We start from the raw sequence: 26,415 nt of genomic DNA, 5'->3' as shown, positions 1-26,415 counted from the left end.
CAACCACGTGACAGGATATGAACACACATGCTCCTTCAATTAAGTATCACACATATATGGTTAATTTCACAAAGTTTTAGTTTAAGCAAACAAACAGTACCAAGAAGTAAATAGCTTTTTGATGCATGCACTGAGTCACACGGAAGCAAATACATTGCTAGTTATACATAAAATGGATACCATAAAAGACTTCAACGCTGACAGCAGATGAAATATGTTCTTATCTGTACTCTGAGAACTGCGGTATATAACACGATACAAGTCTTTACTGTGAAAATACGGCCAAATTTTGGTATGTCTGCACCACCTCAGCCGGGCCAGAAAACACATCTGGCATGATGGAGCCCCAGGGGCAGGAACTCCTGCATGGGATGAGCCTGCAGGCATGCATCCCCCTGGGCAGCCCGCCCCGAGCTGCAGGGTGCTGCAGGCAGCTGGAGGCCAGCTCTGCCTCTGCAGCATCACTGGGAGCGGGGCGTAACTACGTGACATCACCAACGTCAGCTTTCTGTCAATTAGAGCATTGCTTAACCATGTACCCCTTGTAAGCTACTTGCAAAGATGTTTCTAAAACATCTGGGAGGTGTTTATTGCCACCAGAACCTTCTCTCCCTGGCTGCTGTACTGTGCCCGGGGGTAGGAGTTTTCCAACCCTTTCCACACAGCACAGGGAACCTAGCTGAAGGAAGGAAGGAGCTTCAGACTCTGAGCCAGTTCAGAAAGGTTGCCCATTTGACCCTTAGTGGTATTTCAGTATGTGTCACATCCAAGCAATTGGGGGGGATAATAAATATATCCATGCCAAACTTGTGGATATCAAGTGTGAAATATGTAGATGGACACATTCTGCAACTAACTTACGGATTAGACCACAGTAGCTTTCACAGTCACTTCAGGTTATGAAGTAAACCCAGATTCATAAAGTAGGCCATTAAATAGTCAACATTGTTATAGAAATCATGCACTGTCCTAATTGAGTTATGTTTTGGATAGAGGATAGATAGGCAGAACTTCCCATTGCTAAGAGGAGTAATGATCATATTCCATGTTAAAAGCAGTGGCAGCGTATTTCCAGTAATGCTTTTCAACGTTAAGAGAGAGCTTTAAGACACCTCCGCTAACAGCGATCTGAAAACTAAAATCGTTATTTTTTTTTTTTTTAATCTTTTTGTTGATGACATTTTTCCTCATTATGTTTTACTGCAAAGATGTATCCAGCATCCTTCCACGCTCTCGAATCATTACCGGAGCGGTGGCCATGGGCAGCACACCCACACCTGCAGGTGAGGAGGGGTCTGCGTGCCTTTCTTACCCAGGCAGCAGCGGGGGGACCTCCCGTGGGTCTCTCCCCGCTGCTCTGTGCCCACTGCGACGCCAACACAAGAATTTCATTACTGGGAGTTCTGGCGGTTACCACTGCACGTGCAAATAGTTTGAAATACCAAAACACACGACTAAAGGCATTAATTGCAGAGAAGTGCCAAACATACCCTGTCTAACCTTCTAGCTTCTATATGTCTAAGTAGCTGTTGTCTCCAGTCAGCGGGCATTTTAGCACAGCTCTCATTTCCCTTCACAGGGGTAGGCCTTGTCTTTATATCACTGTTATCGGAAGGCTTGTCGCCATAGTTACCCAAGTTATAGTCTGACGGTATCTTTTCCAGCAGAGCCGCCATGGTAGGCCTCGCTGAAACCGGCCTGGTTTGAGAGGTACCGTAACTCTCTGTACTGTAGCTTCTTGCGGACAAGGGCCTCCTTTGGGTAAGGTTTTTAACGGGAAAGCTGCCAGTCTGGGCTTTCACTTCTTGATAGGAAGGATGCTCGTCTTCGTACCTGCCATTCCTCTTGAGGAACTGGGACTCTGAGACCGAGATGCTGCCCTGGCGCTCCGCGGCCCCGCGGTACGGAGGCCGGCCATACCTGTCGCTGGGGGGCAGCTCGTGGGGCTCGCTCACCCTCCGGAACATGGACATCTCGGTGGAGCTGGCCAGCGAATCCGCCCTCCTCAAGAAGCCCGGCCTGGAGCCCTGGCTCGTGAAGGGCGTGCTGACGGCATCCTCGTTCACTGACGGCTGGGAGAAGGAGAACATGTGCTCCACGGGCGGGTAGCCGCGGTACGCCCTGGGGCTGACCAGCTCCTGGGGCAGGTTTTTACTCTGCTGGGGAATGTACTCGGGGTTGAGCTGGAAAGGCGGCGGTAACCTCTTCTCGGCCGTGACCTCCACTGCTCCCTGCGGGTTGAAGCTTTGGTCAAACTGGTAGACCTTCTTCGTCACGGACGACTTCTGCTGCGGCTGCACCTTGACGCTGCCGTAGGTCAGCAGCTCGTCGTCCAGCATGGGGACCGACTGGCTGCGGGACATGCTCAGCATGCCGTGCTCCGGGCCCAGCAGCTTGTCCACCCTCTCGTGGGCTCCTACAGTATCGTTACCAGATGCATAGTTTTCTAAAGGTATATTATAAACCTTGTATGTACCGATGTCTATCTCGTCGATACTTTGTGATTTCTTAAATTTGTTAGTTTTTATATCCCTCATCATCGGAGAAAGCCTTTCTGTACTCTTGCTGATGGAAATAACGCTTTTAGAAGGGTCTGGGCGACAGTGGATATGTGAAAAGACATTTGTGAGGCTTCTGTTAGCATTTGAATCGTGATATTCCCATGCTATTCCGGGAGCGAAAGTGCTAGTTATCTCAGGAGACTCTTTGACATGATCTTTCCGCTCAGGCAAAGGGCTGGTGGTGGGGGTGTTTTCCAGTTTGGAAGGAAAAGCTGTCCTGTCTTCAAAAGGACTAGGGGTTCTGGTCCAATTTTGCCAAGGATTGGGAGGAGGCACTTCAGATTCGTGTGTGTTTCTGAGCGTCGGCTGCTCCAGCTCCAGAGGAATGCCAACTATCCTGTCCTGCCTAATCAGCGGCCTGCGCCCATGCGCAGATGTGCTTCTGGATTTCGTGCTTAGAAGAGGGTTAGCGCTAGGGTTCTCCACCGCACTCTCCTCCGCCACGAAGCCGGTGTTGTCGTAGTGCGAGCTGTCATTCCAGCTGTCGGTGAAGGTGTCACTCAGAGGACGCCTGTCGGTGCGCGGCGGCACGTTCCCTGCCGGAGCAGATTCCCGCTGGCTCAGTAATGGCTTTGTTTCGAGGGGCTGTGGAAACGACTGCACCAGCCTGCTGAAATAAAACAAAGCGAAACAAGGTAAAACGCCCTCCATCCGAGCACAGAAGCAGTCAGTAGAACGACACGCTTACAATGCAATTTAATATTCTCCCATCTGTACTCGTGCTTTGGGATGGTATCATGAGATGTGCACCTTATGTCCCTGATCTGGCATGTGCCTGCAGCAGTATGTTGCACTGGAGCACAGATGCTGGAGGTATGTACACTGAGAAAATAAGAAGCGAGTCAAAAGTCCTGGATGGCTCAATGCCAAGCTGACACATAAATCCAGCTGAACATATTTTCCTACTTTAAAATTAACCTTCTGTGAGCGCAGGGGAAATGTTTTACACTTGCAACTTTTTTTTTTTAAAACAAAACTACCAGATGGAGCTTGCGCATCTTCTCACCACCAAGATGCTACACATCTCCGGTAAGCAGACTCCCTGCGTAACGTGAAGGGCCTGCGGATTTGGTCAGATGGAACTACACTTGGGTGACCAGTGGCAGGAACAGAGCAGAGTGTTCCTTGTACGGAACAAGAGCACTTTCTGGTTGCAGGTGGCCAGCGGGGATTACAACTTCCAGCAAACTGTATTGCAACTGGAGTTCCAGGGCAGAGTGAGGCTCAGGACAGCATGAATGAGAGACACACGCACTCTGTTAACAGCACTAACCTACAGCCAGCTGCAGCTTGGGACCACACAGAGCAGAATAATTACAGCTCAATTATTAGGTGTTTGTAGGGCACAGCTATTGTACATGGTTGGAAAACCAGCTGCAGAATTATTGACGTTTATAGAGTAGGACTGGATGGCCAACTCTGCAGCCCGGGCTGCGTATTGCCATGTACACCTGAAGAAAACCGGGGTTAAATGTCATAGTTTTGATCTGAATGTGTTAACAGTCAGCACACAATCACTTCGTATGTGTGTGACAAGCTGAGACAAAAGGCAATTGGAAAGAGGCTCACACCTGTTCCCCCACAAAGAGTTATTCACTGCTTCTTTAGCCGTTGTCTGCAAGGACCCCATTTTAACATGCGCGTTGGAGGACCCTGAGGAAGCCTGGGAAGGGGAATAGTCTGAGTAAGTGCCTGAGGAAACGCTGTTATTCAGACAATGGATCTTATCTGCTTCAGACTCATCTGTCGACTCTGAAACAAAACACAGCAAACGTTTTCAGGAGGCGGTGTTTGGACACTAAACTCCAGAAAAATACATTTTCAAATAGGTGCTATGGATACATACATATGTTTGTGTGCATAAATACATACATAATACATTTTACAATCAGTGAAGCGTACAATATGTTAGGTTCTATCTATGCATATTACGTATGCTCCCATCTAAAAGGCTGTAAGTCAAGTTAGTACCTTTCTTGTCTTTACCCAGAAGAACAAGTTTGGGTGGGTACAACGGAGTCTCTGGCAGGGAAGGACGAAGTTCCCCTATCCTCATCTCACTGGCAGGATGTCCAAAGGCATCCTGAGGAATATAATAATGTAGAGTAAACATAGGAAACAGCGTCAACAAACATTTCAAAGCCTTCTTTTCATGAATGTGACAACACACCGACACCCCACCAGACAGAAATTGTCTAATCACAATGATTTGTCGGCTGAAAATTCCAATCAGTCCTACAGAAATACTTCTAAAATTATGGGGATGCATTCGTTTTGAAAATGCAGACAAAACAGATGGAACTTGTAAGATACACCAAGGCTGTGTACACATTTTCAATGAAGTAAAGGTTACAAAAATGCAAGCTGCCAGTAGAAATAAATAAAAAAATAATATCTGCTCAACTTCAGGAGTAAGTATTCCTCATTCCTTCCATAGATTCAGGTCTTGCTATCGCTACATTTAATTAAATTAAATAATTTGGGTTTCAAAAACTTCTCCTTAGGAGTTCAGCAAATCTTGACTTTCTAAGATTTCCCTGCACAGGCATTGTGCAGTTCCAGACAGCAATAGGGTAGATACTGAAGTTAACACAAGTTAAAAAGCTGAAAGAAAATGAGATGTGGTCTTAGTAAGAGGTATTTTAAATGAATGGTTTTAAATCAGGCTCATGGGATAGCCAGAAGCAGGAAATTCGGATGAGAATAACCAGTTTGGGGGCATTTCTTATGCCACCACTGGGAAAAAGTTCAGAAATAAGAAAGGTGCTATACCCAAAGATAGGTGAGCTGGGGAGACAGGGTCGGAGAGAATGCTAAGTGGAGGAACGACAGAGGTAACCCTGCGCTGAGGAGGAAGATGAACAGTATGGGAAACCCACATTGGGCGTTAGTGTGTGGGATCAGGGAAACATCACGGGGAGAGAACTGATGGAGATGGGTATAGCAAGACCATGCTAACTAACACCAGCGAAGACCCTCATGGGAAGGGGTACAGGGGTAAGAGAAAGGGGTAAGAGAAACATGCATCATCTTGGAAGCAGGAAGGTGAGCTGTGATTTTGTAGAGGATGGAAGCTGGGGAAGGAAAATATCTAGTGAGAAAGAACACGTTTCAGAGAGATACCAGGAGAAAGCAAAAAATAAGTAAAAAAAAGAGGAAGGAAATGGTTGGAAGAAACATATCTGGGAGGGAGCTTTCACTTGTGGAGACACGATGGGGATCCCTGTACCTGGACCTTACTCGTTAAGGGCACTCCAGTGATTACAGGCCATACAGTTTTAGAGAGGAGTCAATAAAGGAAGGAGATGTAACATTTAGAGAAACAATTTAAAACGGAGTACCAAAACCAAAAACGCATCACTAAATTGTAAAATTTTTAACTTTACTTGATTTTACCCATAGGAAGAAAACCTTGAGAAAACTGTGCTCCATTAACTACTTTTATAATAGCAGTGGAAACGAAGATTTGTAGAAGCTTTTGCCAAGTGATTTATTCTTGATGAATGTAATTAGATTTAAAAAACAGGTACGTTAATCCTTCTACCTTTGGTGTACTACTGGAGATGGTACTGTACCAACATAGAAAAGAGCAGGTATCCTCACAACCCATTAACTTAACGCCATCAGTGCTAACACTTAAGTAAATACAGCTTCATACTGATTACGTGCTGTGATACTGCAAGATTTTACTACCTTGATATACAGAGCTCCCTTGTGGTGTATGTTATTTCTCACGTAACAGTACTGATGTACATACAACTTAAAGCTAGCAATAGTGCGACAGCATTTTTCCAGTGCAGAACAATCGTTTCTACGGCAGTGTAACAAACTTATCATGCAAAATGATTTTGGGAAAGTAACAAAGTGCACACATTCAGAGAGTGAAATTTTCCACTTTTGAAGCATGGTGCATGCTTCAAACTTGTTTCTTGTTGTACCTCTGAGCTTTCTGTACGCTCTTCTTTCTCCTTCCTGTCCAGAGTCGATTTATGAGTGTTGTCTGTATCAGACAGGCGACTCTTATGGAATTCTTGCACCTAGAATCCCAATATTGTGCCATGAAACTTTCAAAAGTTAAAAGCTCAAAATAAAACTACTTGCTGTAAGGCAGGAAGAACCAGCAGTTCCATTTTTGACACAATGATGAACACGGTTTTTATTTTAGGTGTATGACTTTATGAAGTTTTCTATGCCATATTCTTTCTCTCTTTCCTATCATTTTAGCCTCCACTCTAGCCGTTCCAACAAAAATCAGTACACTTTGGAAAGAATTAGTCTGGCATTTGTGAACATGCCATGAAAGTGAAAGATGTAAAAAAAACCCAATCGTATCCCATTTATTACTACTTTGCTTGAAAGGTCCAAGGACAAAAAGGGCACTAATGGAAAATAAAGGGTATTATTAAATAGATCACTTGGGAGGACAAAGGAAGGAGATAAATGTAATTGTGTTTTGTGAGAACTTACTCCTCAGGACTAAACACAGAAGGATATTACGCAGAGGACAGAAAAATATGGCGAGCTCTTTCCCAAGAGAAAATGCGTGGCAGAAACCAGCAAAACAATCGGGAAAGAGAAATATTGGCAACGCTTCATGCTGACAGCATAAAAACATCAAATTAAAATCTAGAGAGCTGTGATTTTCGAAATAACCTCATTCTTAGTGCCTGCTTGCACTGAACAGAAAGGCTCTGAACAGAGCAGACCCGGGCTCGGTGCAGATGCAGCACACACGAGGCAGAGGCGATGGCACAGGGCCACGAGCGATGGATCTGCTCCAGAGGAACAAGTGCAGAGGAACAACCTGCCGAGGGCTGGCAGTACTTCTGGACTGGAGAGGGCTGGGGCAATCTGACAGGCACCATGCTGGCCATACAGAATTCGAGAAGCAAATACAAGAAATGAACAGACCCAAGTGAAGGCGACTTGGTCCAGACTGTACTAAGGTTTCAATGAAAGAATAAAGACCACAGATAATGCAGTCAGAGAGATGTCAGAATACCCTTCAATAGAAGAGAGACTAACTCAGGCACAGGTGTTTTTCTCCTGAGGATGACGGGTGTAGGACAAAGCCTCGCTGGGCCCCTCACCCAGTTCACCCCTCTGCACAGCAAATGGCAGGCCTGGGTTCCCTTGGCCCTGTACGTGGAGAGCTGCAAAGCCTGGCTAACAAGTCCTCTCCTGGCAAGACCACAACATGCAGCCTGCCTGAAGCTGCGTGCAAGCACCGGTCACAGTATTTGGCTGATAGCAATTACCAGAGTGACCAAAATAAAATGCAGTCACCAACCCAGAAATGCACGGAGAATCCCCAGAGTGTGGGATTATCCCACAGGAACGCAGAGCAGAGGGTCTGCCACCTGCTCCCAAATTTGTGCTATTCTCCTGCCACAACAGCAGCTCCGAGGAAGGCCACTTCAGTGTCCATCAGATCCAAGGGCTGTCCCACGCAGGGTGTAACGACCAGATGCAAGTCCCACTGAGGGACAGAACTGGTGGAAGGAAAACTGAATGCGGAATTGGGATCTGAAGGTGGGGAATGAAGGAAGCCCCAGACGTGTCCCACCTGGTACAGCAGCCAGCACACCATCAGTCATCTCCAGCAGGCATTCTCATGCAGCACAGCTCTATAAGAAGACACGAACTTGCTGATTTGGTGACATAAGTACATGAAGAGGAGACTGGGACAGAAGGAGTTTTCGGGGCGCTACACAGTGAGACGTAACAGATCCTGAAGAACAGTTGCTGTGGACAGGCGGGGCTGCTTCTGCTCTGTGTCTCTGCTTTGCAGCCCCATGGACCAGCCAGCAGCTGGAGGAATGCACCCACTAACCCAGCCTGCTCTGGTGATCAGAAGTACAGATTCCAAGCATTGACCAGAACTCCCTATGGCCAAAGATGCCAAAGTCTGCAATGATCTATTTATTGTGAAAATGTTGATTTCCAACAGTTTTACTTCAAAAGGCTAAGCCTGTTTGCCGACATGGTCAGAATTCTGGAGAGAAAAACTGCAGATGCATATCCAGCCAGTGCTTAGTCATGTACTGCAGAGGATGGCAGACCTAGTAGCATCTTCCTAAGTAATAAATCATGGTCCTGCCCTGTTCTGCATGTGGTCTTCGGTGTGAGAACTGAAGGCCCTGGTGCTGCCCCGAGTTACAGCACCCCACTATCTGAATTGCACTCCCTGTGCTCTCCCATCTCAGGAGGAAACAAGCTCTCAGTCCAGATGGATGTGCACACAACTGCAGACACATCTCTGGGGTTGCTGCCAACAAAGAGAGTCTCAGTTCTCTTGAAAACAAGTCTGTGTATGGTCCATCAGGCATAAACCAGGCCCACGTGATGGCACAGAGTGCCATGACATAACGCTGCATCTCCTGAATCCTCATGCACGACACATTTCAGTGGGCCCACCAATGCCCTGGACTGAATTTCTGGAAGGTAGGCTTTACCGTGGAGACAGCCCTGAATAATGCCTCTAACATCCAGACTCTTAGATTAGGTCAGGCAGGACTCCAAGTAACTCAGACTGAACTTTAAGACATAAGACATCCTATCTGGAGAAAGCTCTCTTGCAAGTCAGACCTCCAGAACAGAGCGTCATCACCTTCCTCCTGTGACTGGAAGCCACCAAGGTCATAACCTCAATAAAGATCCTCCGTGCCATGCAGAAGCCATATGGTAAAACTCGATAATGAAGATATTTCTGGCTCCTCGCTAAATATAGGACATTTTGTTGTAAAGTGCCCATCAAGGCATGGCCTAAAAGCAGACACAAACTGAAAACCTTCAGGACATATTGCCCTTCCAGTCAAGAGAGGCTGTCATTGTGCATCTCATTAGGGGAAAACAGCTCCCACGACAGACACATCAATGAATGAATTGAAGCCAGGCAGCCCAGGGGAAATGAAAGCATGCAAAGTCTTTCTGGAAAGGCAAGATGATCTTCAAGAGTCTCTAAAACTCTCACTGAAAAACAAAACAAAAAGAACACCCTTCTCCCTCCCACTCCCATCCCCCTGAAACAAGGCAGAGCTGGGCAAGTAATGAAGTAAGAAAGAAGTTAAAAGGGTTGAGGCCTTGTTTAGATTGAGGTGAGATGAAGGTGTCAGCAGACCCAGCCCAGCATCTGCAGCAGATTACTCAGAAGAAAACCATCTCTCCTTCATACACAGGGCTAATAATCCCGCTGGGAATTAACACAAGGGATGGAATGCTGCACAGTGGGTTAGAAAAAGACTTTTTTTTTTAAAAACAGGAACCTGAGAGTTATGCAGAACCCTTTCCTGTGATTTTTTTCATTCCTTACATACCAAGAATATTAATTGTAAAGATCTTAATTGCCAATTTTTGGTATTCCTCACTGCCGCTCCTGGAAGGGGTACACAGTGTTATCCCAACCTTCTTTTTGTCTACAAGGCACATCTTTCACAATGACATAGAACAATGAACAGGTTTATTTTAAGTGATGATTAATTAAGAAATTGTTTGCTTATTGTTACTGAAGGTGGAGGGTGATGCAGGGGATTTGAAATGTAGCTTGTTACTCATTTCAGATGCTCCCTTTAATTATTTAGAAACAATTCTGTGAAGACACACGTGTAAATTAATTGCAAGGAAACCCAAGAGAGATCAGAAAAGAAACCAGCCTATCTGGCTTCGGAGGATGAAAAGTGAGCATTGCACCTGAAATTAATTTACCTTGTTATAAGATACTGTCTTCAGTCTAAATCTATCAGAACACACCTGCATTTTCAAACTGTATTTTAACTTGAGGCTTGAGATCCTGTCTCCTAATTATCTGCAAAGCAAATGGAGCTTAATTATGTTTTATTTAATATGTTACAACGGAAATCATGCCAATATTATGCACAAAATCATTCACACATTTTCTACCATTTCCCACACCTCTTCTACATCTTTACACAGGAAGCCAAAGAGAGGAACATGTACGTAATCTTGCTTTCCTGCCATGAAAGCTTCCCAGTGATGTTATCTGTTTGATTGACAAGAACTCTATTTTTCTTTCTTGTGGCTGATGAGATATTTTGCTACTGGCCTTCACTAAGTACTAGGGAGACTAAAATAGAGGCAAGGTCTACCACCTCCAATATTGTAGTAAAGGAAGATGAAAAATATATTTACATCAATAGGATGGAAATAGTTCATGCTCTTATATCTGTTGCTTGTGGTAGAAAATAAACTAGGAAATTGCAAACAGACTATTTAATTGCATTAAAGGAATTACTGCAAGGTCTTCAACAGGTCAACTACTTTCTATAAAATACTTATGGGTTAGCAGTTAATGTACATTTAGAGAAAAAAACACAGTTATGTTTCTGAAATGTCTTCATCTTCTGTGTTAGAACACAGTATGTAGACCTGTCCAAGCATCTTATAACCTATCAGTAAATACTGCCTGAGTAAGAAATTCCCCTATGTATAAGTTGTACCTACACAAAATAAGTTACCAACATGTACGTGTCAATGAGCAGATGTCCTCTAAGATCAAACTGCAGCTGCTCACGTCAGCTTTGCACAAGTCTGTGCAGAACTTTGGAATTATCTTTCATTAACTATATTTATGGCAGAATAGAAAACTCTCAGTGCCTACTGATCCACTTCTGGCCAACAGACACGGCTGGACTGTGCAACACACTGAAAGTCACTAGTCAGCACCTGATCTATAGCTCCCTGCAGTTAAGAAGCGCTTGTGTTGAGTTCATTAACTTTTGACAATGCTTGTTGGCTGTGTGTTACGTGTAACAGGAGTGTAAGAAGCAGAACCTTATGGCATAGTGTTGTCAACAGAACAAACTGATTTTTCATTTACATATTGATGCAGAGATACACTTCACTCTCAGGTGTAACTCACGATCAGGTCCATTTTCTCACTAACAGGCAAGTTGGCCATATCATTAACATTTAGGAGTGAGCTGGTATATATCAATACAAATATTCAGATCTCGCTAGATTTAAAATCAAAAATTCAATCTGAAAATCTTAGTAGTATTGGGGAAAGAGCAACTCAGTACAAAACTAGGCTTACTTTGCAGAATTAAACTAGAAACTCTTAGGCAAGAAGCTCACGGCAGACGCAGCATAGCATTTGAGGAGTTATACTAAAACCCCGTCCTGAGGTCTTGAGAGGAACAACGATCCTTTTACATTACCTCCACTGAAATCTCCTTTGGTGCCATGGGCCACTTGTGCTCATACTTTTCTTTCACAGTTTGTTCAGTGTTCACGGTTGGTGCTGAGTTCTCAGGCCGTACTCCATGGCTTGTTTTGCCCACCAGATTTTGAACTGATTTTACCATATTCTTTAAATCCTCCGGGTATGGAGTGGGATAACGTTTTAGATTTATTTCAACCTGAACATTCATAAAAAGAATTAAAGCACAAATACAAAATGAAAACAGCATGCAAACTAAAACCATGGTTACAATACTATGGCTAAGTACAAATTCCTCAAATCTTGTATTAATCTATTTGAGGTAATCTGTTACATATAGCTACTCTCATGGATTTCCCAGTTCTTGGACTGAACTTTGCATTCAGTTACACTGTGGCAACCTATAATGGAATTTCAGTGACATAAAATAATGGATGGGCATGCTTCCCTACAAGCCTATCTTTCACCCTGTGAGAGTATAGTATTTTAATTCGACACTCAGCTTGAGAGTTCTAATGTATTAAATCACAGTTCTCCAAAATGATACTGATGCAAATACAGAATTAATTTAGCTATGTTCAGTGTACAGAATTAATCAGAATTATCTATAATAGCTGAGGACAGAATCTGATCTACTGGGATCTTTTCGCTCTTTGAGATGTATAACATACATGCATACACTCAAGGATGTGAATCTTGCTTCTAAGTATACAGAAATACAGGAAAACAGACTTAAACCACTACAGAAAAGTCAACCTGAGTCACACTGAACAGTACTTTGACTGACAGACCTACAGATTTCCTACAACGACCAAGACTTTGAGCTTTTTGTTTTTATCGCTCAGAAGAAAAGAAATACAGTAGTCATCCAAGTCCAAAGCAATCCTAGCTTGAAGACAGCTCTACAAAATCTCAGGGTTGAGCAATAGGAGAAGAGTGGCATGACACAGCACTGTCAGCAAACTGCTCAGAGGGGACAGGGTGGCAGGTTACCAGGCCAGGAGCGATGCAAGCAGGAAAGAAGACCTACATGATGCTGGCCTCTCCTTACACCTCCCCATTGTGTCACAGACCTCTTTTTTCTGCTGTACATCGCACCCCATCACAAGGAGAGATGCTGAGGAACCAAATAAAGCCTGACCTCAGCACACTGCCCATGGTGGAGGCTTCCCACCCCTGCTCTGTCCTTCCATGGGTGGGAGTTCCAACCCCAGGCACAGCCCCTGGGATGCAGGAGGTGCTGGCTGCACCCACCACTCTCTTTGGGCTGAACCTGGGGTCGGAATGCAATAATTTTGAATTGAATTTCCTTCAGTGAAGAAAAATTACAGCTCCCAGAGCAAGCTGTGTATGTCAGGATAACTGTTTCTGCTTACGAGGCTGTGAAATTTGAAATTACTCCGTGTTTGCTGTGTGATAAGTAAGCAGAAGCATTTACCACAAAGAAGATTTACCTGATTGCGTACATGAGGGGAGCAAAGGGAGCTTGCTTTTAATAGGTCACCATACAGCCGCTGGGTTTTACACCTCTAACAAGTAGGAAAATGGTAATTTTGGATTCTAATGACTCTGGTCTGTCAATGGGAATATTTTAGAAGCAAAACCATGATCTATTTGAAAATAAAGCTATATGAAATACTAGCATATAATTCTGAGCCACAGTAAAATAAACATTACATATAATAGATTCTGACATGACTTTAACATAAAACGTTAAAATGTATGGCCATGATGTCATATGTTAAGAAAAAATTTCAACAGAAAAAAAGAAATTAAGTCTGTAAAGCGTTACTAAGGCTGTGGTTGATTTACGGTTGAAAGAAATCATATTCAGATGTGGCCTAATTAGGCAATTGCTTTTTCAGAAAACCCGAGCCATGATTTAAACGTAAAAGCTACAGACAAGCATAGCTAGAACTCAAGTCACAGAGCAAATCCTCAGTAAGTACCAGCCAAAAAGAAATTAACGGGAAGACTTTCACGCGATAGGCAAGTCAGACAGGGATTTCAGTAAGAGCCTTTTATCACTGGGTGTATGACACCATAAAAATACTGGCAGCTGTGGTAGGTGATACGCACTAGGAAGCAGATATTTTCATCACTGGGTTAGAACTATCGCTACGGAGGAAACTGCTGATGCAACTCTTGTATGCTTTAATGCTACACCAAAACAGAGTGACCCTGAAAAGAGAATTTTCATCCATAAAGAATTTTGAACTTTGAATTTATTGAATAATTTAAGTCTTCAAATCAATGTCATATTGCTTGGATAAGAATTCGGTTTTAAATATGAAATACAGAAAATGAAAACCAACCATGCTTTTATAAAATGCAAACCATGTTTGTGGTTACCTCCCATTGCTAATTTGGGATAACCCTCAAATTCATCCCGTGAAGGTCGGGTGAAAATGCAAAAACTGAACAAATAAAACCACCCTGCAACCTGTCGGAACACATGGAGCCGCACACATGGAATCAGCTCCTAGTTCGTGTGCATGCAGGCCTGCTAACAGCTCGGCCAAATCACTCTGAACTTCTATGGTCATTCACATTTGCAGATGAATTAGCCTTCCTGGAAAAGAGTGCAGAAATACCAGAAGGATCCAACGGTTTATATCCTATTAATTGAATTTGAGGCAATCTTTTCATGGCCTGGGCAAAAAGGGTGTTTACTACGAGACAGGGAAATCTGTGCACACCTACAAAAGGAAACCTTTTCCTTTCAAAGCCCAGGAGGACTTTGCTCGTTTAACAGTATTATTTCCCCACTTCCAGTTTTTACAAGCTACAGGTAGTTATGGGTATCTGGTGTGCACGCAGTGAGATATAAGAGAGGAGAGATGCTCTCTTCAGAATGCACCAATGGAAGGACATACCTGATCAGCTCCTTGCTTAGCTTTTCATTTAATGATTCTTCTTCATGCAGTGACTAAGGCGTCACCTCCAAAAAGTAATGTTTCGGTCAGATGAAGAGATACCAGGATCATTTCAGAGGAGAAGAACATTGGGTTGGAGCACCTCCTCTGCAGAGAAGGGCTGAGGGAGCTGGGCTGAGAGGAGAAGGCTCCGCAGAGACCCCACTGCAGCCTGCCAGTGCCACAGAAGCTGCAGGAAAGCTGGGGGGCTCTTATCAGAGAGCGTAAGCTAAGGACAGGAGATAATGGCTTTAACTGAGAGAGGGGAGATTTGGAGAAAATTCTTCCCCGTGAGGGCGGTGAGGCCCCAGCACTGCTGCCCGGAGCTGTGGGTGCCCCATCCCTGGAGGTGCCTGAGGCTGTGGCTGGGAGCTGGGCAGCCAGAGCTGGGGGTAAGTGTGCCTTGCTTGGAACTAGGTGGTCTTCAAGGTGCCTTCCAACCCAAACCATTCTATAATTTTATGATTTTATGATTATATATGGAAACTGAGGGATCTCATGCAGAAATGGACTCATATAGCAGATCATTGGTTTACATTCTCTCCGCAGGTGGGAGGGAAAACAGGTAAGTAAGAACTCCATAAAACATATTTTAGTGTTGGACTCCTTCCCTACAGTGACCCAGAGGGTAAAGGCTGCCTTGGCCTTCAGCTGCCAAGCCAAACCTGAGGGACAGCAGCAGCCCTGCAAGCCATGGCTCACCCACGTGGCAGAACCCCTCATCCCAGCAGGAAGGACAGGAAGGGCAGGGGCTGCCTGCAGCACACCCCTTGGGCACAGGACAGGGGCTGTGTGCCCAGGGCTGCTTCCAGGACACCTCAAGATGTGGCACTGGGCTCAGCGGTGTTTGCCTCCCTATTTCCCATACAGCAGATGGCAGCACTCAAACTCGAGTATAGGAACAGCATTAAGTAAATGAAGGGTTTCATTTTTCTACAAAAAAAAGCTTACTCTAAGGAAACATTTGTTTCAGTCGTCCACAGTGTTCTGAAATATATTAAAACCAAAATGGCTAAGCGATATAATTCTTACATCACACTTCAGTATGGAAAACAATGCTTGCAAATAACAGGTAACACAATTAAATCCATCTATGATCTTAGAAATTATCTATTTCTCTGTTAGCACTTTTGCACATCCGGACAGCCATGTAACTCACAGCCAGAATTACAATAAGAAGTAGTGGGACAATATGAAACTCCCAGATACTCTGCTTTCCACACAGGAGCTACAAATCTGCAGTTCACCTAGGGTAAACTTTTTAAATTCATTTTCTGCTTTGCTAAAGCACTAAAGCAGTAGAGTCAATTATATCTGGTTGCAAGAGTTAGGTAAAAATTCCTAATTACGAAAAATATTTAAATAAAAAATCAATTTTTCCAAGAACATCTAAATGGGATATTAAATATTTATTAATAACAGTTCTCACCAGCTTTCACCTCGAGAGGAATACAGAATCCCCTCTGGGGTCTAAATATTCCTAAAGAATTTGGTGGCTGGAGAGTGATTCTAAGTCCCCCACGTTCTGCGTTCATTTTGTCTTAGTGATGGAATGGGGGTCCCGTTATGTACCCAGCACTAAGGCTGTGGGTCTGGACAGACTTCTGACACCCCAGTCGTGCTGCCTGGACAACAGCCACAAGCTCCTGGTTCTGTGCACCTCAAGGAGAAAGGGATGCTCATGAAATGTGGCCAAGTATTTTCTCGTTACTTAGAACAAATAGTGCAATTCAGCACCTGTATATTGGGCTCTGTCTGTACTATGTGAATACCAGAAAAAAATCAAACAAAACTTACCTTAACTTTTCCTGCATTTTCCTCCTCTTCTTTTTTTTCTTCAAATTCAAAGGCAACAGTCATACGTTGCTGTCTCTGCTCCTCCCATAAAGTAGGGTTGAAACTATCACTGTCTGACTGGAAATCTACAGTTAAATTGCAAACAGCAATGCAACAGAACAAGAGATTAATGCACTCGGCGAAAGACTGGAAATCATCTAAAAAGACAAGCTTTGGGTGATCCTGTAACGCTGGGTCATTGTCTCAAAACTGTTGAGGGGGCAATGGAAGTCATAACTAAAAAAAAGCCATTAAAAATAAATGTGAATGCTCAAATCACAAAGAGAATGGTGGTGGAGAGCAGGAGGGCGTCGGGGTAGAGCTGGAGGAGTAGCATGGCAGCTCTCTGCTGGGACGCAAGGCCTTCAGAGCCAAGCCCTGCTTTTGTCGGGCTCACAGCTCTGCTGCTTGTGACCCTGCCTACACGTCCAACCCACTGTGTTATACTTTTGTTGCCCCTTTTTTTCCCTTTTACATACATTAACAGTACTGGATATTTTATACACGGCCCAAGACAATTCCTCTCCGCTCGGTGCGGGCAGTGCTGCACAGAGCCACAGCTGAGCGGGGCCTGCTGCCCCCGGGGGAACCGCTGAGGGGTTTTACCTTCATCGCTGCGGGGCTGCTGGGGAAACATGTAGTTAGTCAGCACTCTCTGCTTTGTTTCCGGGTGAGCCTCAGTTTGCAGGGGGATGAGAGCCTTGGACTGTGTAGGAAAGGCAAAACAAAGGGCTGGTCACTCAGAGCACGTCTGTTAGACGAGACGGGTTTTTGCAGGTGACAAACAGAAAGCACAGGAGTAATGGAAATTCTGAGTGGGAATAACCCTCTCCATGGGCCAAAGCCAACGGTGTTTGGTGGCATTTCTTCCTCTCCCATCCCTCAGTCTGCCTGTAGCTCCCACCAGGATCACCATACGAACTCCAGTACCAGAAATACTGACTGCATGCTTTAAAGCAAGATTCACGAGGAGCAGTTCTTGTAGCTCTGAGGGTGCTCCTGGTGCCAGCTGCACCGAGGCACCACTGAGTGCTCCTACAGCTGGTTATTGTCATTGCTTTGCTCTAATGTCACATCCAGGAGGGACTGTCACAGTTCACGCTATTGGAAGTTGATCTAAACCTTGTCACTGAAAAGTCAAAATGATGAAAAAACATTGTCTGCTTATTAAGAAGTGTACGTTTGGTGGATGGGTAGGGTTATTTTTTATGGAAATAAGATTTACAGTCCTAATTGAGCACTTGGAAATTTATTCATCCGTGCGTATTAACCCTCCCCATTAGTCTCCTCTCCCTTCAGCTTGAAGACTCTTGCTTAGCCATACAAATAAAAGCTATATTTAAGGGGAAATGCAGCAAAGTGCCGATGCAGATGTCCTGGATGCTTCGTCTCGGCGGACGGCATGCCACGGGCAGCAGCAGGGAGGTCTGGCCCCAGGAGGCACAGCACTGCCCAGGATCCTGTGGCCACCTCATACAGATATGGGAGGGATTCATTTCCAGCAGCATCATTGGCCCCTGCAGCATTATCCTCATCAGGCTCAGTTAAGGAGGTATAATGGCTGATGTCAGGCTTTATTGTAGGGTGAGAAAGATGAGACTATGAGAATTTATTGCAATTATTAAAACCTGCTTGGTATGTTGAACTTGTCTAACATTGTACTAATTGAATTTGTCTCCACTTAGTCACATTCCGGCACTGCAAAATTATTCTATCCACCAATACCACAAGGATTGATGGGGATTTATTCTAGTGCTCAGATGCTGGGTAACTGTTACATTTCTCTGTGCTCATGTTACAGAATTTGTTTAAAAATAGAGTCCTAGGAATAAATGGTAATGCCATACAAACCAAGCTCCTTGGAACTAAGGAAGGCGTATCTAAAATTAAGAGGAACTTAAATGAGAAGTTTCTCTAAAACAAGACTGAGAGTTCTTGTGCGTCTTCCATATATTTAAACTCCCACTGGCTTCACTGGAGTTTAAAATATGCAGGAAGGGAAGCGTGGACTGGAAAAGGCAGAAGGCAAAAATGGAGAAGTAAGGAGTGGGACCAGCTAAGAACAAGGCTGAGAACAAAGCCTTGCCTCTTTGATTCCAGCTTACAGAATATTCTCTTGATAATTCCGATCATCGTTTACTACCTTTATCAGGGTACAGAAGGCTCGTTAGCAGCAAGTAATACGCCTGGCAATGGCAAGTTTACTCAGGTAATGAATGTCAGCCAGGACTGCCTACAGCTTGGTAGGAAAGTAGCAGCTGGCTGGGACTAACTTCTTCTAAAGCTCTGCAGCAGTGATGCATTACATTATGGACTTCATTCATGGCCCCTGCAAGAGCCCCAGTGCTTTACTAAAGAAACTGAGAACACTGAAAGCCGTTACCTGGTTGTCAGAAAGCCACAGAGCCGCAAGTTCTTTGAGCTTAGTAAAAGTGAATGGTAAGTTCTTCAGTCTGCAAATGATAAGGGAACAACATGAATCCCTCATTTCTACAGTAATTCCTTTGGTGCACAGCATGCTTGGCTTGATCAGACCAAAACTGCTATCATTTCTTATATTTATTTTCTCTCGCATTTTATTAAAATATAGTATTTTACTAAGGAGATTCCCCTTAAAGTATTTCCACGTTAAGACAGACACTTATACCCTATAATACAGAAAAAACGTGCTCCCAGTGAGATGCATAGTGAAGTGCTACCAGTTCTCAGCGTAGGTGACACAAACCCTTTTACTTAGCAGTTACATTTTGGAACACAAATTACTCTAGGATAACGGGAAACCCATTTTTGCAGAAATTCCATGTGTAAAATCAAATTAATATAAATTCACAGTGAACCTAAATGACAAAATTAAATAAAACGGTAAAGAACAGCCTTTTAATTAAATACGTGAATACATTTCCTAAAATAATCTGTATGTGGGAGCAGGGAAAAGATGATGAGATACTTGTGGAAGCTGCAGCCACATTTTCACAGGAAGCACCCTGTTCTGGACACGTTATTTGCACTTTGCAGCCTGTATCAAAGCAAGGAGGGCGGCCCTGGCCACACACAGCTGCTCCCCACTTTGTGTTGCTGAGGGCTGCCCAAAGGACTGACTGCAAAACGTTCATGGTGAGTTAACAACAAAAAGAAGATGGGAATCCCCTTCCTGAGGGGTGGGCTGACTGATAGCACAGGGAGAAAGAATGACAAACATGTTCACTTGCACCTCTAACAAAGACAAGCAACAGTCAGCAGAACCCTCTGCCCTTCCACCAGCAAACAACCACAGCTATCCCTACAGTTTCGAAGGCTGTGACTTTAATAAGAATATCCTATTCTAAAGAGGACTTATCTATACAAATGAAATAAATTGACATGAATATGTACATACTCAGTGTGCTACGAAATACCTGTACAGATCAGAGCGTTTTTACATGCGTGTGCATGTTTAAACCTATCATTAATGCCATGAGAGTTCCTAAACTTCCTGAGATTTAGTTTGCTTTGCTATCTCAGAATTTGTATATCCTTTCCATCTTCCCTGGAATAGTGCAGAGTGAGACATTCTTTACGCACTGAGGTGATGAGATTAAGCTTTAATAATTAACATAAAGGTTCTTAAATTGTGGTAACCTGGACATTTTATTCAGATCTTTTTTTTTTCCGTAAAAAAAGACAGAAGTGGCTTCTCAAGTGACACCCTCATTGCTTTGCCTTTAGGACGCAGTGCCTGCAGGGTGAGTTTCAGGATGACACAGAACCCTCTGCCTGCAGGGGTTACTGCTGCGGCCCCCAGCTCACTGGAGGTGAGAGGTGCGCATCAAAGGGGGAAGCAAATCTGGTGAGCAGAAATGACGTGTGGCAAGGGGATCCCCAGCCTGGTTTTCCATTTCCAGCCGAACCAAACAGAGAGCTCTTCATTTGTAATGCCCAGAAGCCCAGACACCTTGCTCTAAGAGTCTGAAGAGGACGTGTCAAATTAGAGATGAGGGAATGGAGGCACCCAAACTCTGTGCTGCTTTTTGACAATCTGCCACCAAGATGAGACCCAGTCTCTTCTTCAGACTGCAGCTTCTTTTTTTTTTTTTTTTTAATTTAAATTCATGACTGCTTTTTAAACTGTGTGAAGTTCATGAACATTTCCCCTCCATCTGTAGTAGCGATGCACATGCATCTCTCTGACTTTCATGAACAATGGAATTACCGAGAGGAGGTTTTGTATCGTACCCACTTCAAAACAGGGCCTGCTGTACTTGTAGTTTAACCACAAAAGGTAAATACAGAAACCTTCATCAACCAAAATGAGGTCGCACCACAGCTACAAAGCACCTCCAACGTTACTAATGCACAGATGTAGCTTGATCACTTTCCAGATTGGGGCACAGATCCTATTTGGTCTACATCAGCATAATTCCACTGGTTTCAAAGAACTAAGTCGCACCACCCTCAGTTAGATTTGGCTTTCTCCTCTGCCTTTCAGTAGCACAGACAATGTGATTAGCCTGCTCTGCTTCCATGCACCTAACGTATGGCTGCAATCACATGCTAGTACAAAGACATGGAAAGTTTATAACCGTGCTGTTCAAGGAAGAGCTTTTCTTTTACACTAAATACTGAATGAGCCCACTAGATAGCATGGAAAATTACATACATCATCGGTTTTATAAATCTAAGGAAAATACGTGCACAATACTAGATGAAACTTTAATGCGTGCATAGATAATTCATTAAGAAGATGGCCAAATTAATTAACTTACAATTAAGGGGCAAATTACGCTGTACCAAAAGAACCTGTTCTCGCTATGGAGTAAGCAAGGCCCTGCTGGCCTGGGGCAGAGCAGCCGTGACCCAGCAGCCAGGGCTGGGGGCGGCCCGGTGGCAGCAGGGGCTGCAGGCAGGGACACCTCCGGCTCTTTGGAACACTGACACTGGTTCTAACACTCGGCTGCACACGCTTTCTTGCACCAACAAGTTTCATTTCTGTGAAATTTTTAAATCACTAATAACTTCAGTTTGGAATCTCTTAAACTGAATGGTAAGAAGAGCAAGACGTGATAGTAAAATAATCTCTCCGTGGTACTGATATTTTCTGTATTTGTATTCGGTTAAAATACAGATAAAATCATGCTAAAGCTTAAAGGTTATTAGCAGAAATATTTCTAAGGTAAGCCCTGAAGCACCAACTGATTTTTCAGCAAAACAACTCTGAACATGAATAGTCCAGTAAAGCATGAGACGCACGCATCCTTCTCACTGTGTTTAATTTTCACCAAGTTAATGCTTTCTTATAAGATGTTTTCTTCTCTTATAAGAAAAAAGAATTTTCCCCTGGCATCCTCTAGGTGAATAAAAACAAACTAAAGTAAAACGGTTCTTTTTGAAGGGACATCCCTGAGCACCAAGCCATTGGCACCGTGTGACCCCCCGCCTCAAGGAAGCAGTGTACTGGTGTGTTATGACACGCTGGAATGAGGACTCCAGGGTAATTTAGAGTAACCCAGCCAGTTTGGTGAACCCAGGGACAGCTGCTGCTTGGGACAGTTCTCCACGGTCACCCTCAGCATACGGATAATGACAGGGTTTCCAGAGTGTGAAAGTTTAAAAGAACTGCCTATTAAAAGAACATTCCTATTAACTCTTCCATTTACTGTTCACAAAAACACTGGAGGATATTAACGGCCAGAAGTAATTACCTCTTTGTGGATAAGCAATATTGTATTAATAACCAAACAGAAAAAGAAAAGATACACCAAGGAACAGACCTTCATTTTGGAATGGATCGCAATCTTACGCTCATTTCATCTAACTTCTGGTCCTGAGATTCAGAGCAGTAATCGAGCCCTGATCCCAAGACAGAAGCAGAAGCAATGCAAATACAGAAAGTCGATGACTGGTTAAGCTCTTCTGTAAGAACAATCTAAAACTAGAAGAAAGGTTACTTACCAGTAACCGATGCTCTTTGAGAAGTGTAGCCCAAATGTACATTCTAACAATTCTACCTCTCAATCACAGGACTCATACCTGGAAGGACTCTGAGGAGAGAGGAGAAGCAGATGGAAGACAAATGTATCTGTGGACTACACATTGTGAAGAACACCGGTTACTGGTAAGACATCTTTTTTTTCTCTGAATGAATCCCACGTGCATTCTTAGCAGGGAGTGAATCCAAGCAGCTACCCCCAGGGACTCGCTACATGGTGGAGGTCTCTGTACCTTTCATGCATCAGTAATGGCACTACTACTTTATCAGATGCTGCACTGGTTCTCGAAGCACCAGAGACGCCTGGCAAAGGTGAAGATGAATCCCCAGGTAGCTGCATTGCCTGTAACTGGAATCAAAACTCTCCTGAACGCACAGGGTGAAGCCACCTATGCTCTAGTCAGATGCACACTAACCCTCATTAGACTCCACTTTAGCAAAGTGATAGCAAGTCAGAGTTCAGCCCACCATTGCCTTTTATTGTGTAGTGACAACCAAATACTGCATTTCCCAGGGATGAAGAGTCTGTGAAAGGGATGAAGAGGTTTGGACCTGTAAAGATAAAAGGAGAGAAGGCTCCCAGCTATGGAGATGAGGAGGATAGATACAGTCTTAGTGTGTAAGGCATGGGAAAGAAACGCTGGAGTGCAATTCCCTGCTTGAAATTAAGTTTTAATATGAACATCAGTAGAAAATCCTGGAACTAAAAAAATAGCTTCTGGTCAATTAAAACAAGCAAGGTCCATCTGAAAATATTGAGGGCCTTCAGAAGACAGAACAAGAGTGAAAGCCTGTAGTAGCTGAAACCACAGTATTAAAAAAGCTAGGAGGGACTCCGAACACCTTTGAGCAAAACGTGTCAGCTCACAAGCATTTAAGATTCCTTTTAGCCTGAGTGGCAAAGAAGTATATGTCAGATTTGTCTCTTTCCTGAAAGATATCCAATGAGAACTTAATAGAAAATCTCCTACGTATGATCTAGAAGCACATGAAAAGTGAAGGTATTTTACATTCATACCCAGACAGTGCAAAGGAAGGAGAGCTTCTTTTTTCCTCATCACATGCTACTTCACAGCTAAGCTGTCCATCACTCCTCTTATGCAAGACCATTTGGAGAGCAGGCTGCCAATATTCCAAGCACTCCGGCAAGTCAAGTTCAAAGCCACCAGTAACCCTGCACTCTGCAAGCCTGGAGCCAGACTGCACTCCCCATGTCATGAGAAACATATCCAGAATGAACACTTTTTGTGGAAAAATGGCATCTCACAAGAAACACTTGAGTAGCCCAGCTACTAACAGAGAAAGTCACTGGGATAACGGTAATGACCAAAGAGGCTGCTGGACATACAAGGTCATCCACAGCTGTAGACACGGTAGGTAAAATTTGGCATGTGACAAAATAGAAGGACATGGCCCTGATCTAAGTTATTTACTAGGATGAATCTGCAGTGGGCAGATCCCCAGTGAAAGGCTGAATCCCCTTTGTAAAACTATATATCCATGACAATCCTCCAACATCCAGCATGGGCTGACAGTCACAGTGACACAGTCTGTCCCCTCTGAAATTAATGTGCAAAGCTGCACGAGCAGCCTGACAGAACAGACATGAAATCCCCTCTGGTGTCAGGAGGGAGAAAGTCACAAAGAACTCACAGATAAATTCTAAAAGAATCTATTATTACATGCACAGTCCATCCCCATTTACTGTTAGTACAGGGAGTGACTGCCAATCTTCAGAAGGTTTGTGCAAAAATTGGAGGCCTCACGCAAAAAATTCTGTCAGAGCAGTATTTGGTGTGAGCAGATCTTCCTTAGCAGCAGAACCCATAGAGGCCAGGGCTCAGCAGGTCTCAGAATGGGCTGCCACGGAGAAGCCTGACCCCTGGCCCAGGACTCAGGAGCCCCATGCCATAGTACGAAGCAAGTGCACTGGCACCTTGGATCTAGAATTGCCTTTCTGCTCTGCTTGCACATCTGTGTCTCTTCTTGCAGTGGCTCAAAGGGAAAGAGCTGACATGCTCTACCTTCTCTGCCATACCTGAAGCAGGAAGAGCGGAAGTGCAAAAGTATTATGATAACATGGAGAAGTACCTAACCGCAAGCATAGCCCAAGTACAGTCCTTATTAGTACATATAGGTGGGAAGTTCCACAAAAAATAGAAATCAGCATAATCATAACGCCTCAGCAGGGCAACATTCAACCTCAGATGGAACTGTTGTCAACAAAGTAGGAAAAATAATCCCCCAGGCCCCTTCGGGAGAAGCCTGTGAGACAATTCAACCATTCCTACCTCTTCTAGTCTAGACTGCTCTCCAACCAGCTCTTGGATGGCTGCAACTCACTGCACAGCTTTTCAGGTTGAGTTGAGAGAATAACTTCCCATGTCAGTGAGGAAAAGCCGTCTTCTCCTGCCCTCCCCCTCCTTCCTGCCTTGGTGCACAGCCACTGTGTTCCTTCAGCTGCCTTCAGTGTTTGCCAGATGCCACTGGGAGCAAACTGAACATGTGGGGAGAGCCAGAAAGTGACCACAACAAGAAGAAAGATCGCTTCTAGAAGTTTCAGGGAGTCAGGCCATCCCAGCCACTTCTCCGAGGAGACCTGGGAAAGCACAAGGAGATGCAGGGCTACCAGCCAGCGGGAAAGGGGAGTGGGAAGGACAGTGACCGGCACATCCCAGCCTAAGGAACATCACACCATGGGATGCTGCTCCCAGCGTTTACTCCACAGTGGAAATCCCAGTGCTCTCTTATCACTGGGCAGCCAGGAAAAAGGCAAGTGGGCAGGAGTGCTGCTTTTGTGGCAGCCAGCTGTCAGGTTATCTTACTCAGGAAATCTGGCACACTCCTACACCTCCGCTGCCTTCTCCCAGCAGCGAGCCACCTCCTCCCTGTCACCCCAGTAACAGCACTCAGAAAGCAGTAATTACAGAGGTAGTCATAGGCCTGAAATCTGCAGCTGACTCAGCAAAAAGAAACAAAGAAAGGTAAAAAAAAAAAAGACTATTTTTCTACTTCCTCAACACACGCTCATGGCCTGATAGCAGGTTTGAAAAAAAGGGTCCAAGTGATCCAGTTCAGACTGGTTGGATGTGCCAGGGAAGGCAATGTAGCTGCAGCCCCCTGGCATCCCAGAGGTGACCGAGGAGCCCTGACACAGCCCCAGTGCCCCTGCAGCTGGCTGTGCAGAGCAAGGTGGGCAGCCACTGGAAGCATCCATCTGAAAACTCACCGCATTTCTGACAGGATGCTTTCACCTGCATCCCTATGCGTTCAGGATCCCCAGCTGCCTGGACAAAACTGAGCTAGAGCAGAACAGGGAAGATGGATGCAGAACAGTGTGGGGAGGCTGACCGCTGTGCTGGGAAGAATGCCAGAAACACAGAGTTCAAAATGTGCCTGAAACACAGCTGCAGGCACACAGGTAGGAGCACAAACCCCCACCACTGCAGTGTGCTGACGGGACAGTGCACCCATGTCCCTGGGAAAGCACTGGGACCTGAAACCCAAAGTCAAGAAGATCTAAGATCTGATTCTGGGACTTGGCCAGCTTCCACACGGACCTGAAGTTCAGTTTAACTTCACATACTGGCCCATACATAATGTATTTTGTGATGCACAATTGGAATTAAGTAAACAATTTTGAATATATGTATTGCGGGGATTTCAACATTACTTGATTTTACACTTTATGGTCAGCCTAAATATAACAACAAAACTACGGACGGCAAATCAGACCCAGGTGCACAAAGTGCTTCCCCTGATATTTACTGGACACAAGTGATAATTAGTTGAAACAGAAAAGGGTTCACACATTGAAAATTAACATATTCTTGGAGCACACGTATCTAGAAATTCCATGGAAAAGTCATTTCTGACAGCGGTGGGAACACAGGACGGAGACCAGGGAAGTCTCACAGTAAGCACTGCATTCTCAGAACAGTCGTGTACATGGGAACAGAG

General features: G+C 44.4%; 1 protein-coding gene across 11 annotated transcripts in view; it reads right to left on the bottom strand.

Annotated features, from left to right (window-relative positions):
- The window catches only part of LRRC7 (leucine rich repeat containing 7), a 133,261-nt gene that overhangs the window by 12,325 nt on the left and 94,521 nt on the right, over window positions 1-26,415 (bottom strand). For 6 of the 11 annotated variants that reach the window (XM_021405198.1, XM_021405197.1, XM_021405200.1 and 3 more), the window contains 7 exons: window positions 18,874-18,943; window positions 17,097-17,196; window positions 16,452-16,576; window positions 11,738-11,938; window positions 4,533-4,644; window positions 4,133-4,313; window positions 1,491-3,171 (listed from right to left, as the gene is read on the bottom strand). In XM_021405198.1, the coding sequence (XP_021260873.1) occupies window positions 1,491-3,171; window positions 4,133-4,313; window positions 4,533-4,644; window positions 11,738-11,938; window positions 16,452-16,576; window positions 17,097-17,196; window positions 18,874-18,943 (2,470 nt within the window). Of the gene's footprint in view, window positions 1-18; window positions 3,172-4,132; window positions 4,314-4,532; window positions 4,645-11,737; window positions 11,939-16,451; window positions 16,577-17,096; window positions 17,197-18,873; window positions 18,944-26,415 lie in introns of those variants that run through there. The other 5 variants (XM_021405199.1, XM_021405201.1, XM_021405204.1 and 2 more) reach the window with 2 other exon arrangements.

The sequence above is a fragment of the Numida meleagris genome, chromosome 7 (genome assembly GCF_002078875.1).
Source record: "Numida meleagris isolate 19003 breed g44 Domestic line chromosome 7, NumMel1.0, whole genome shotgun sequence".
In the NCBI taxonomy this organism is placed as follows: domain Eukaryota; kingdom Metazoa; phylum Chordata; class Aves; order Galliformes; family Numididae; genus Numida; species Numida meleagris.
Note: the sequence above shows the minus strand (reverse complement) of the source record. Positions and strands in the feature narration are given on the sequence as shown.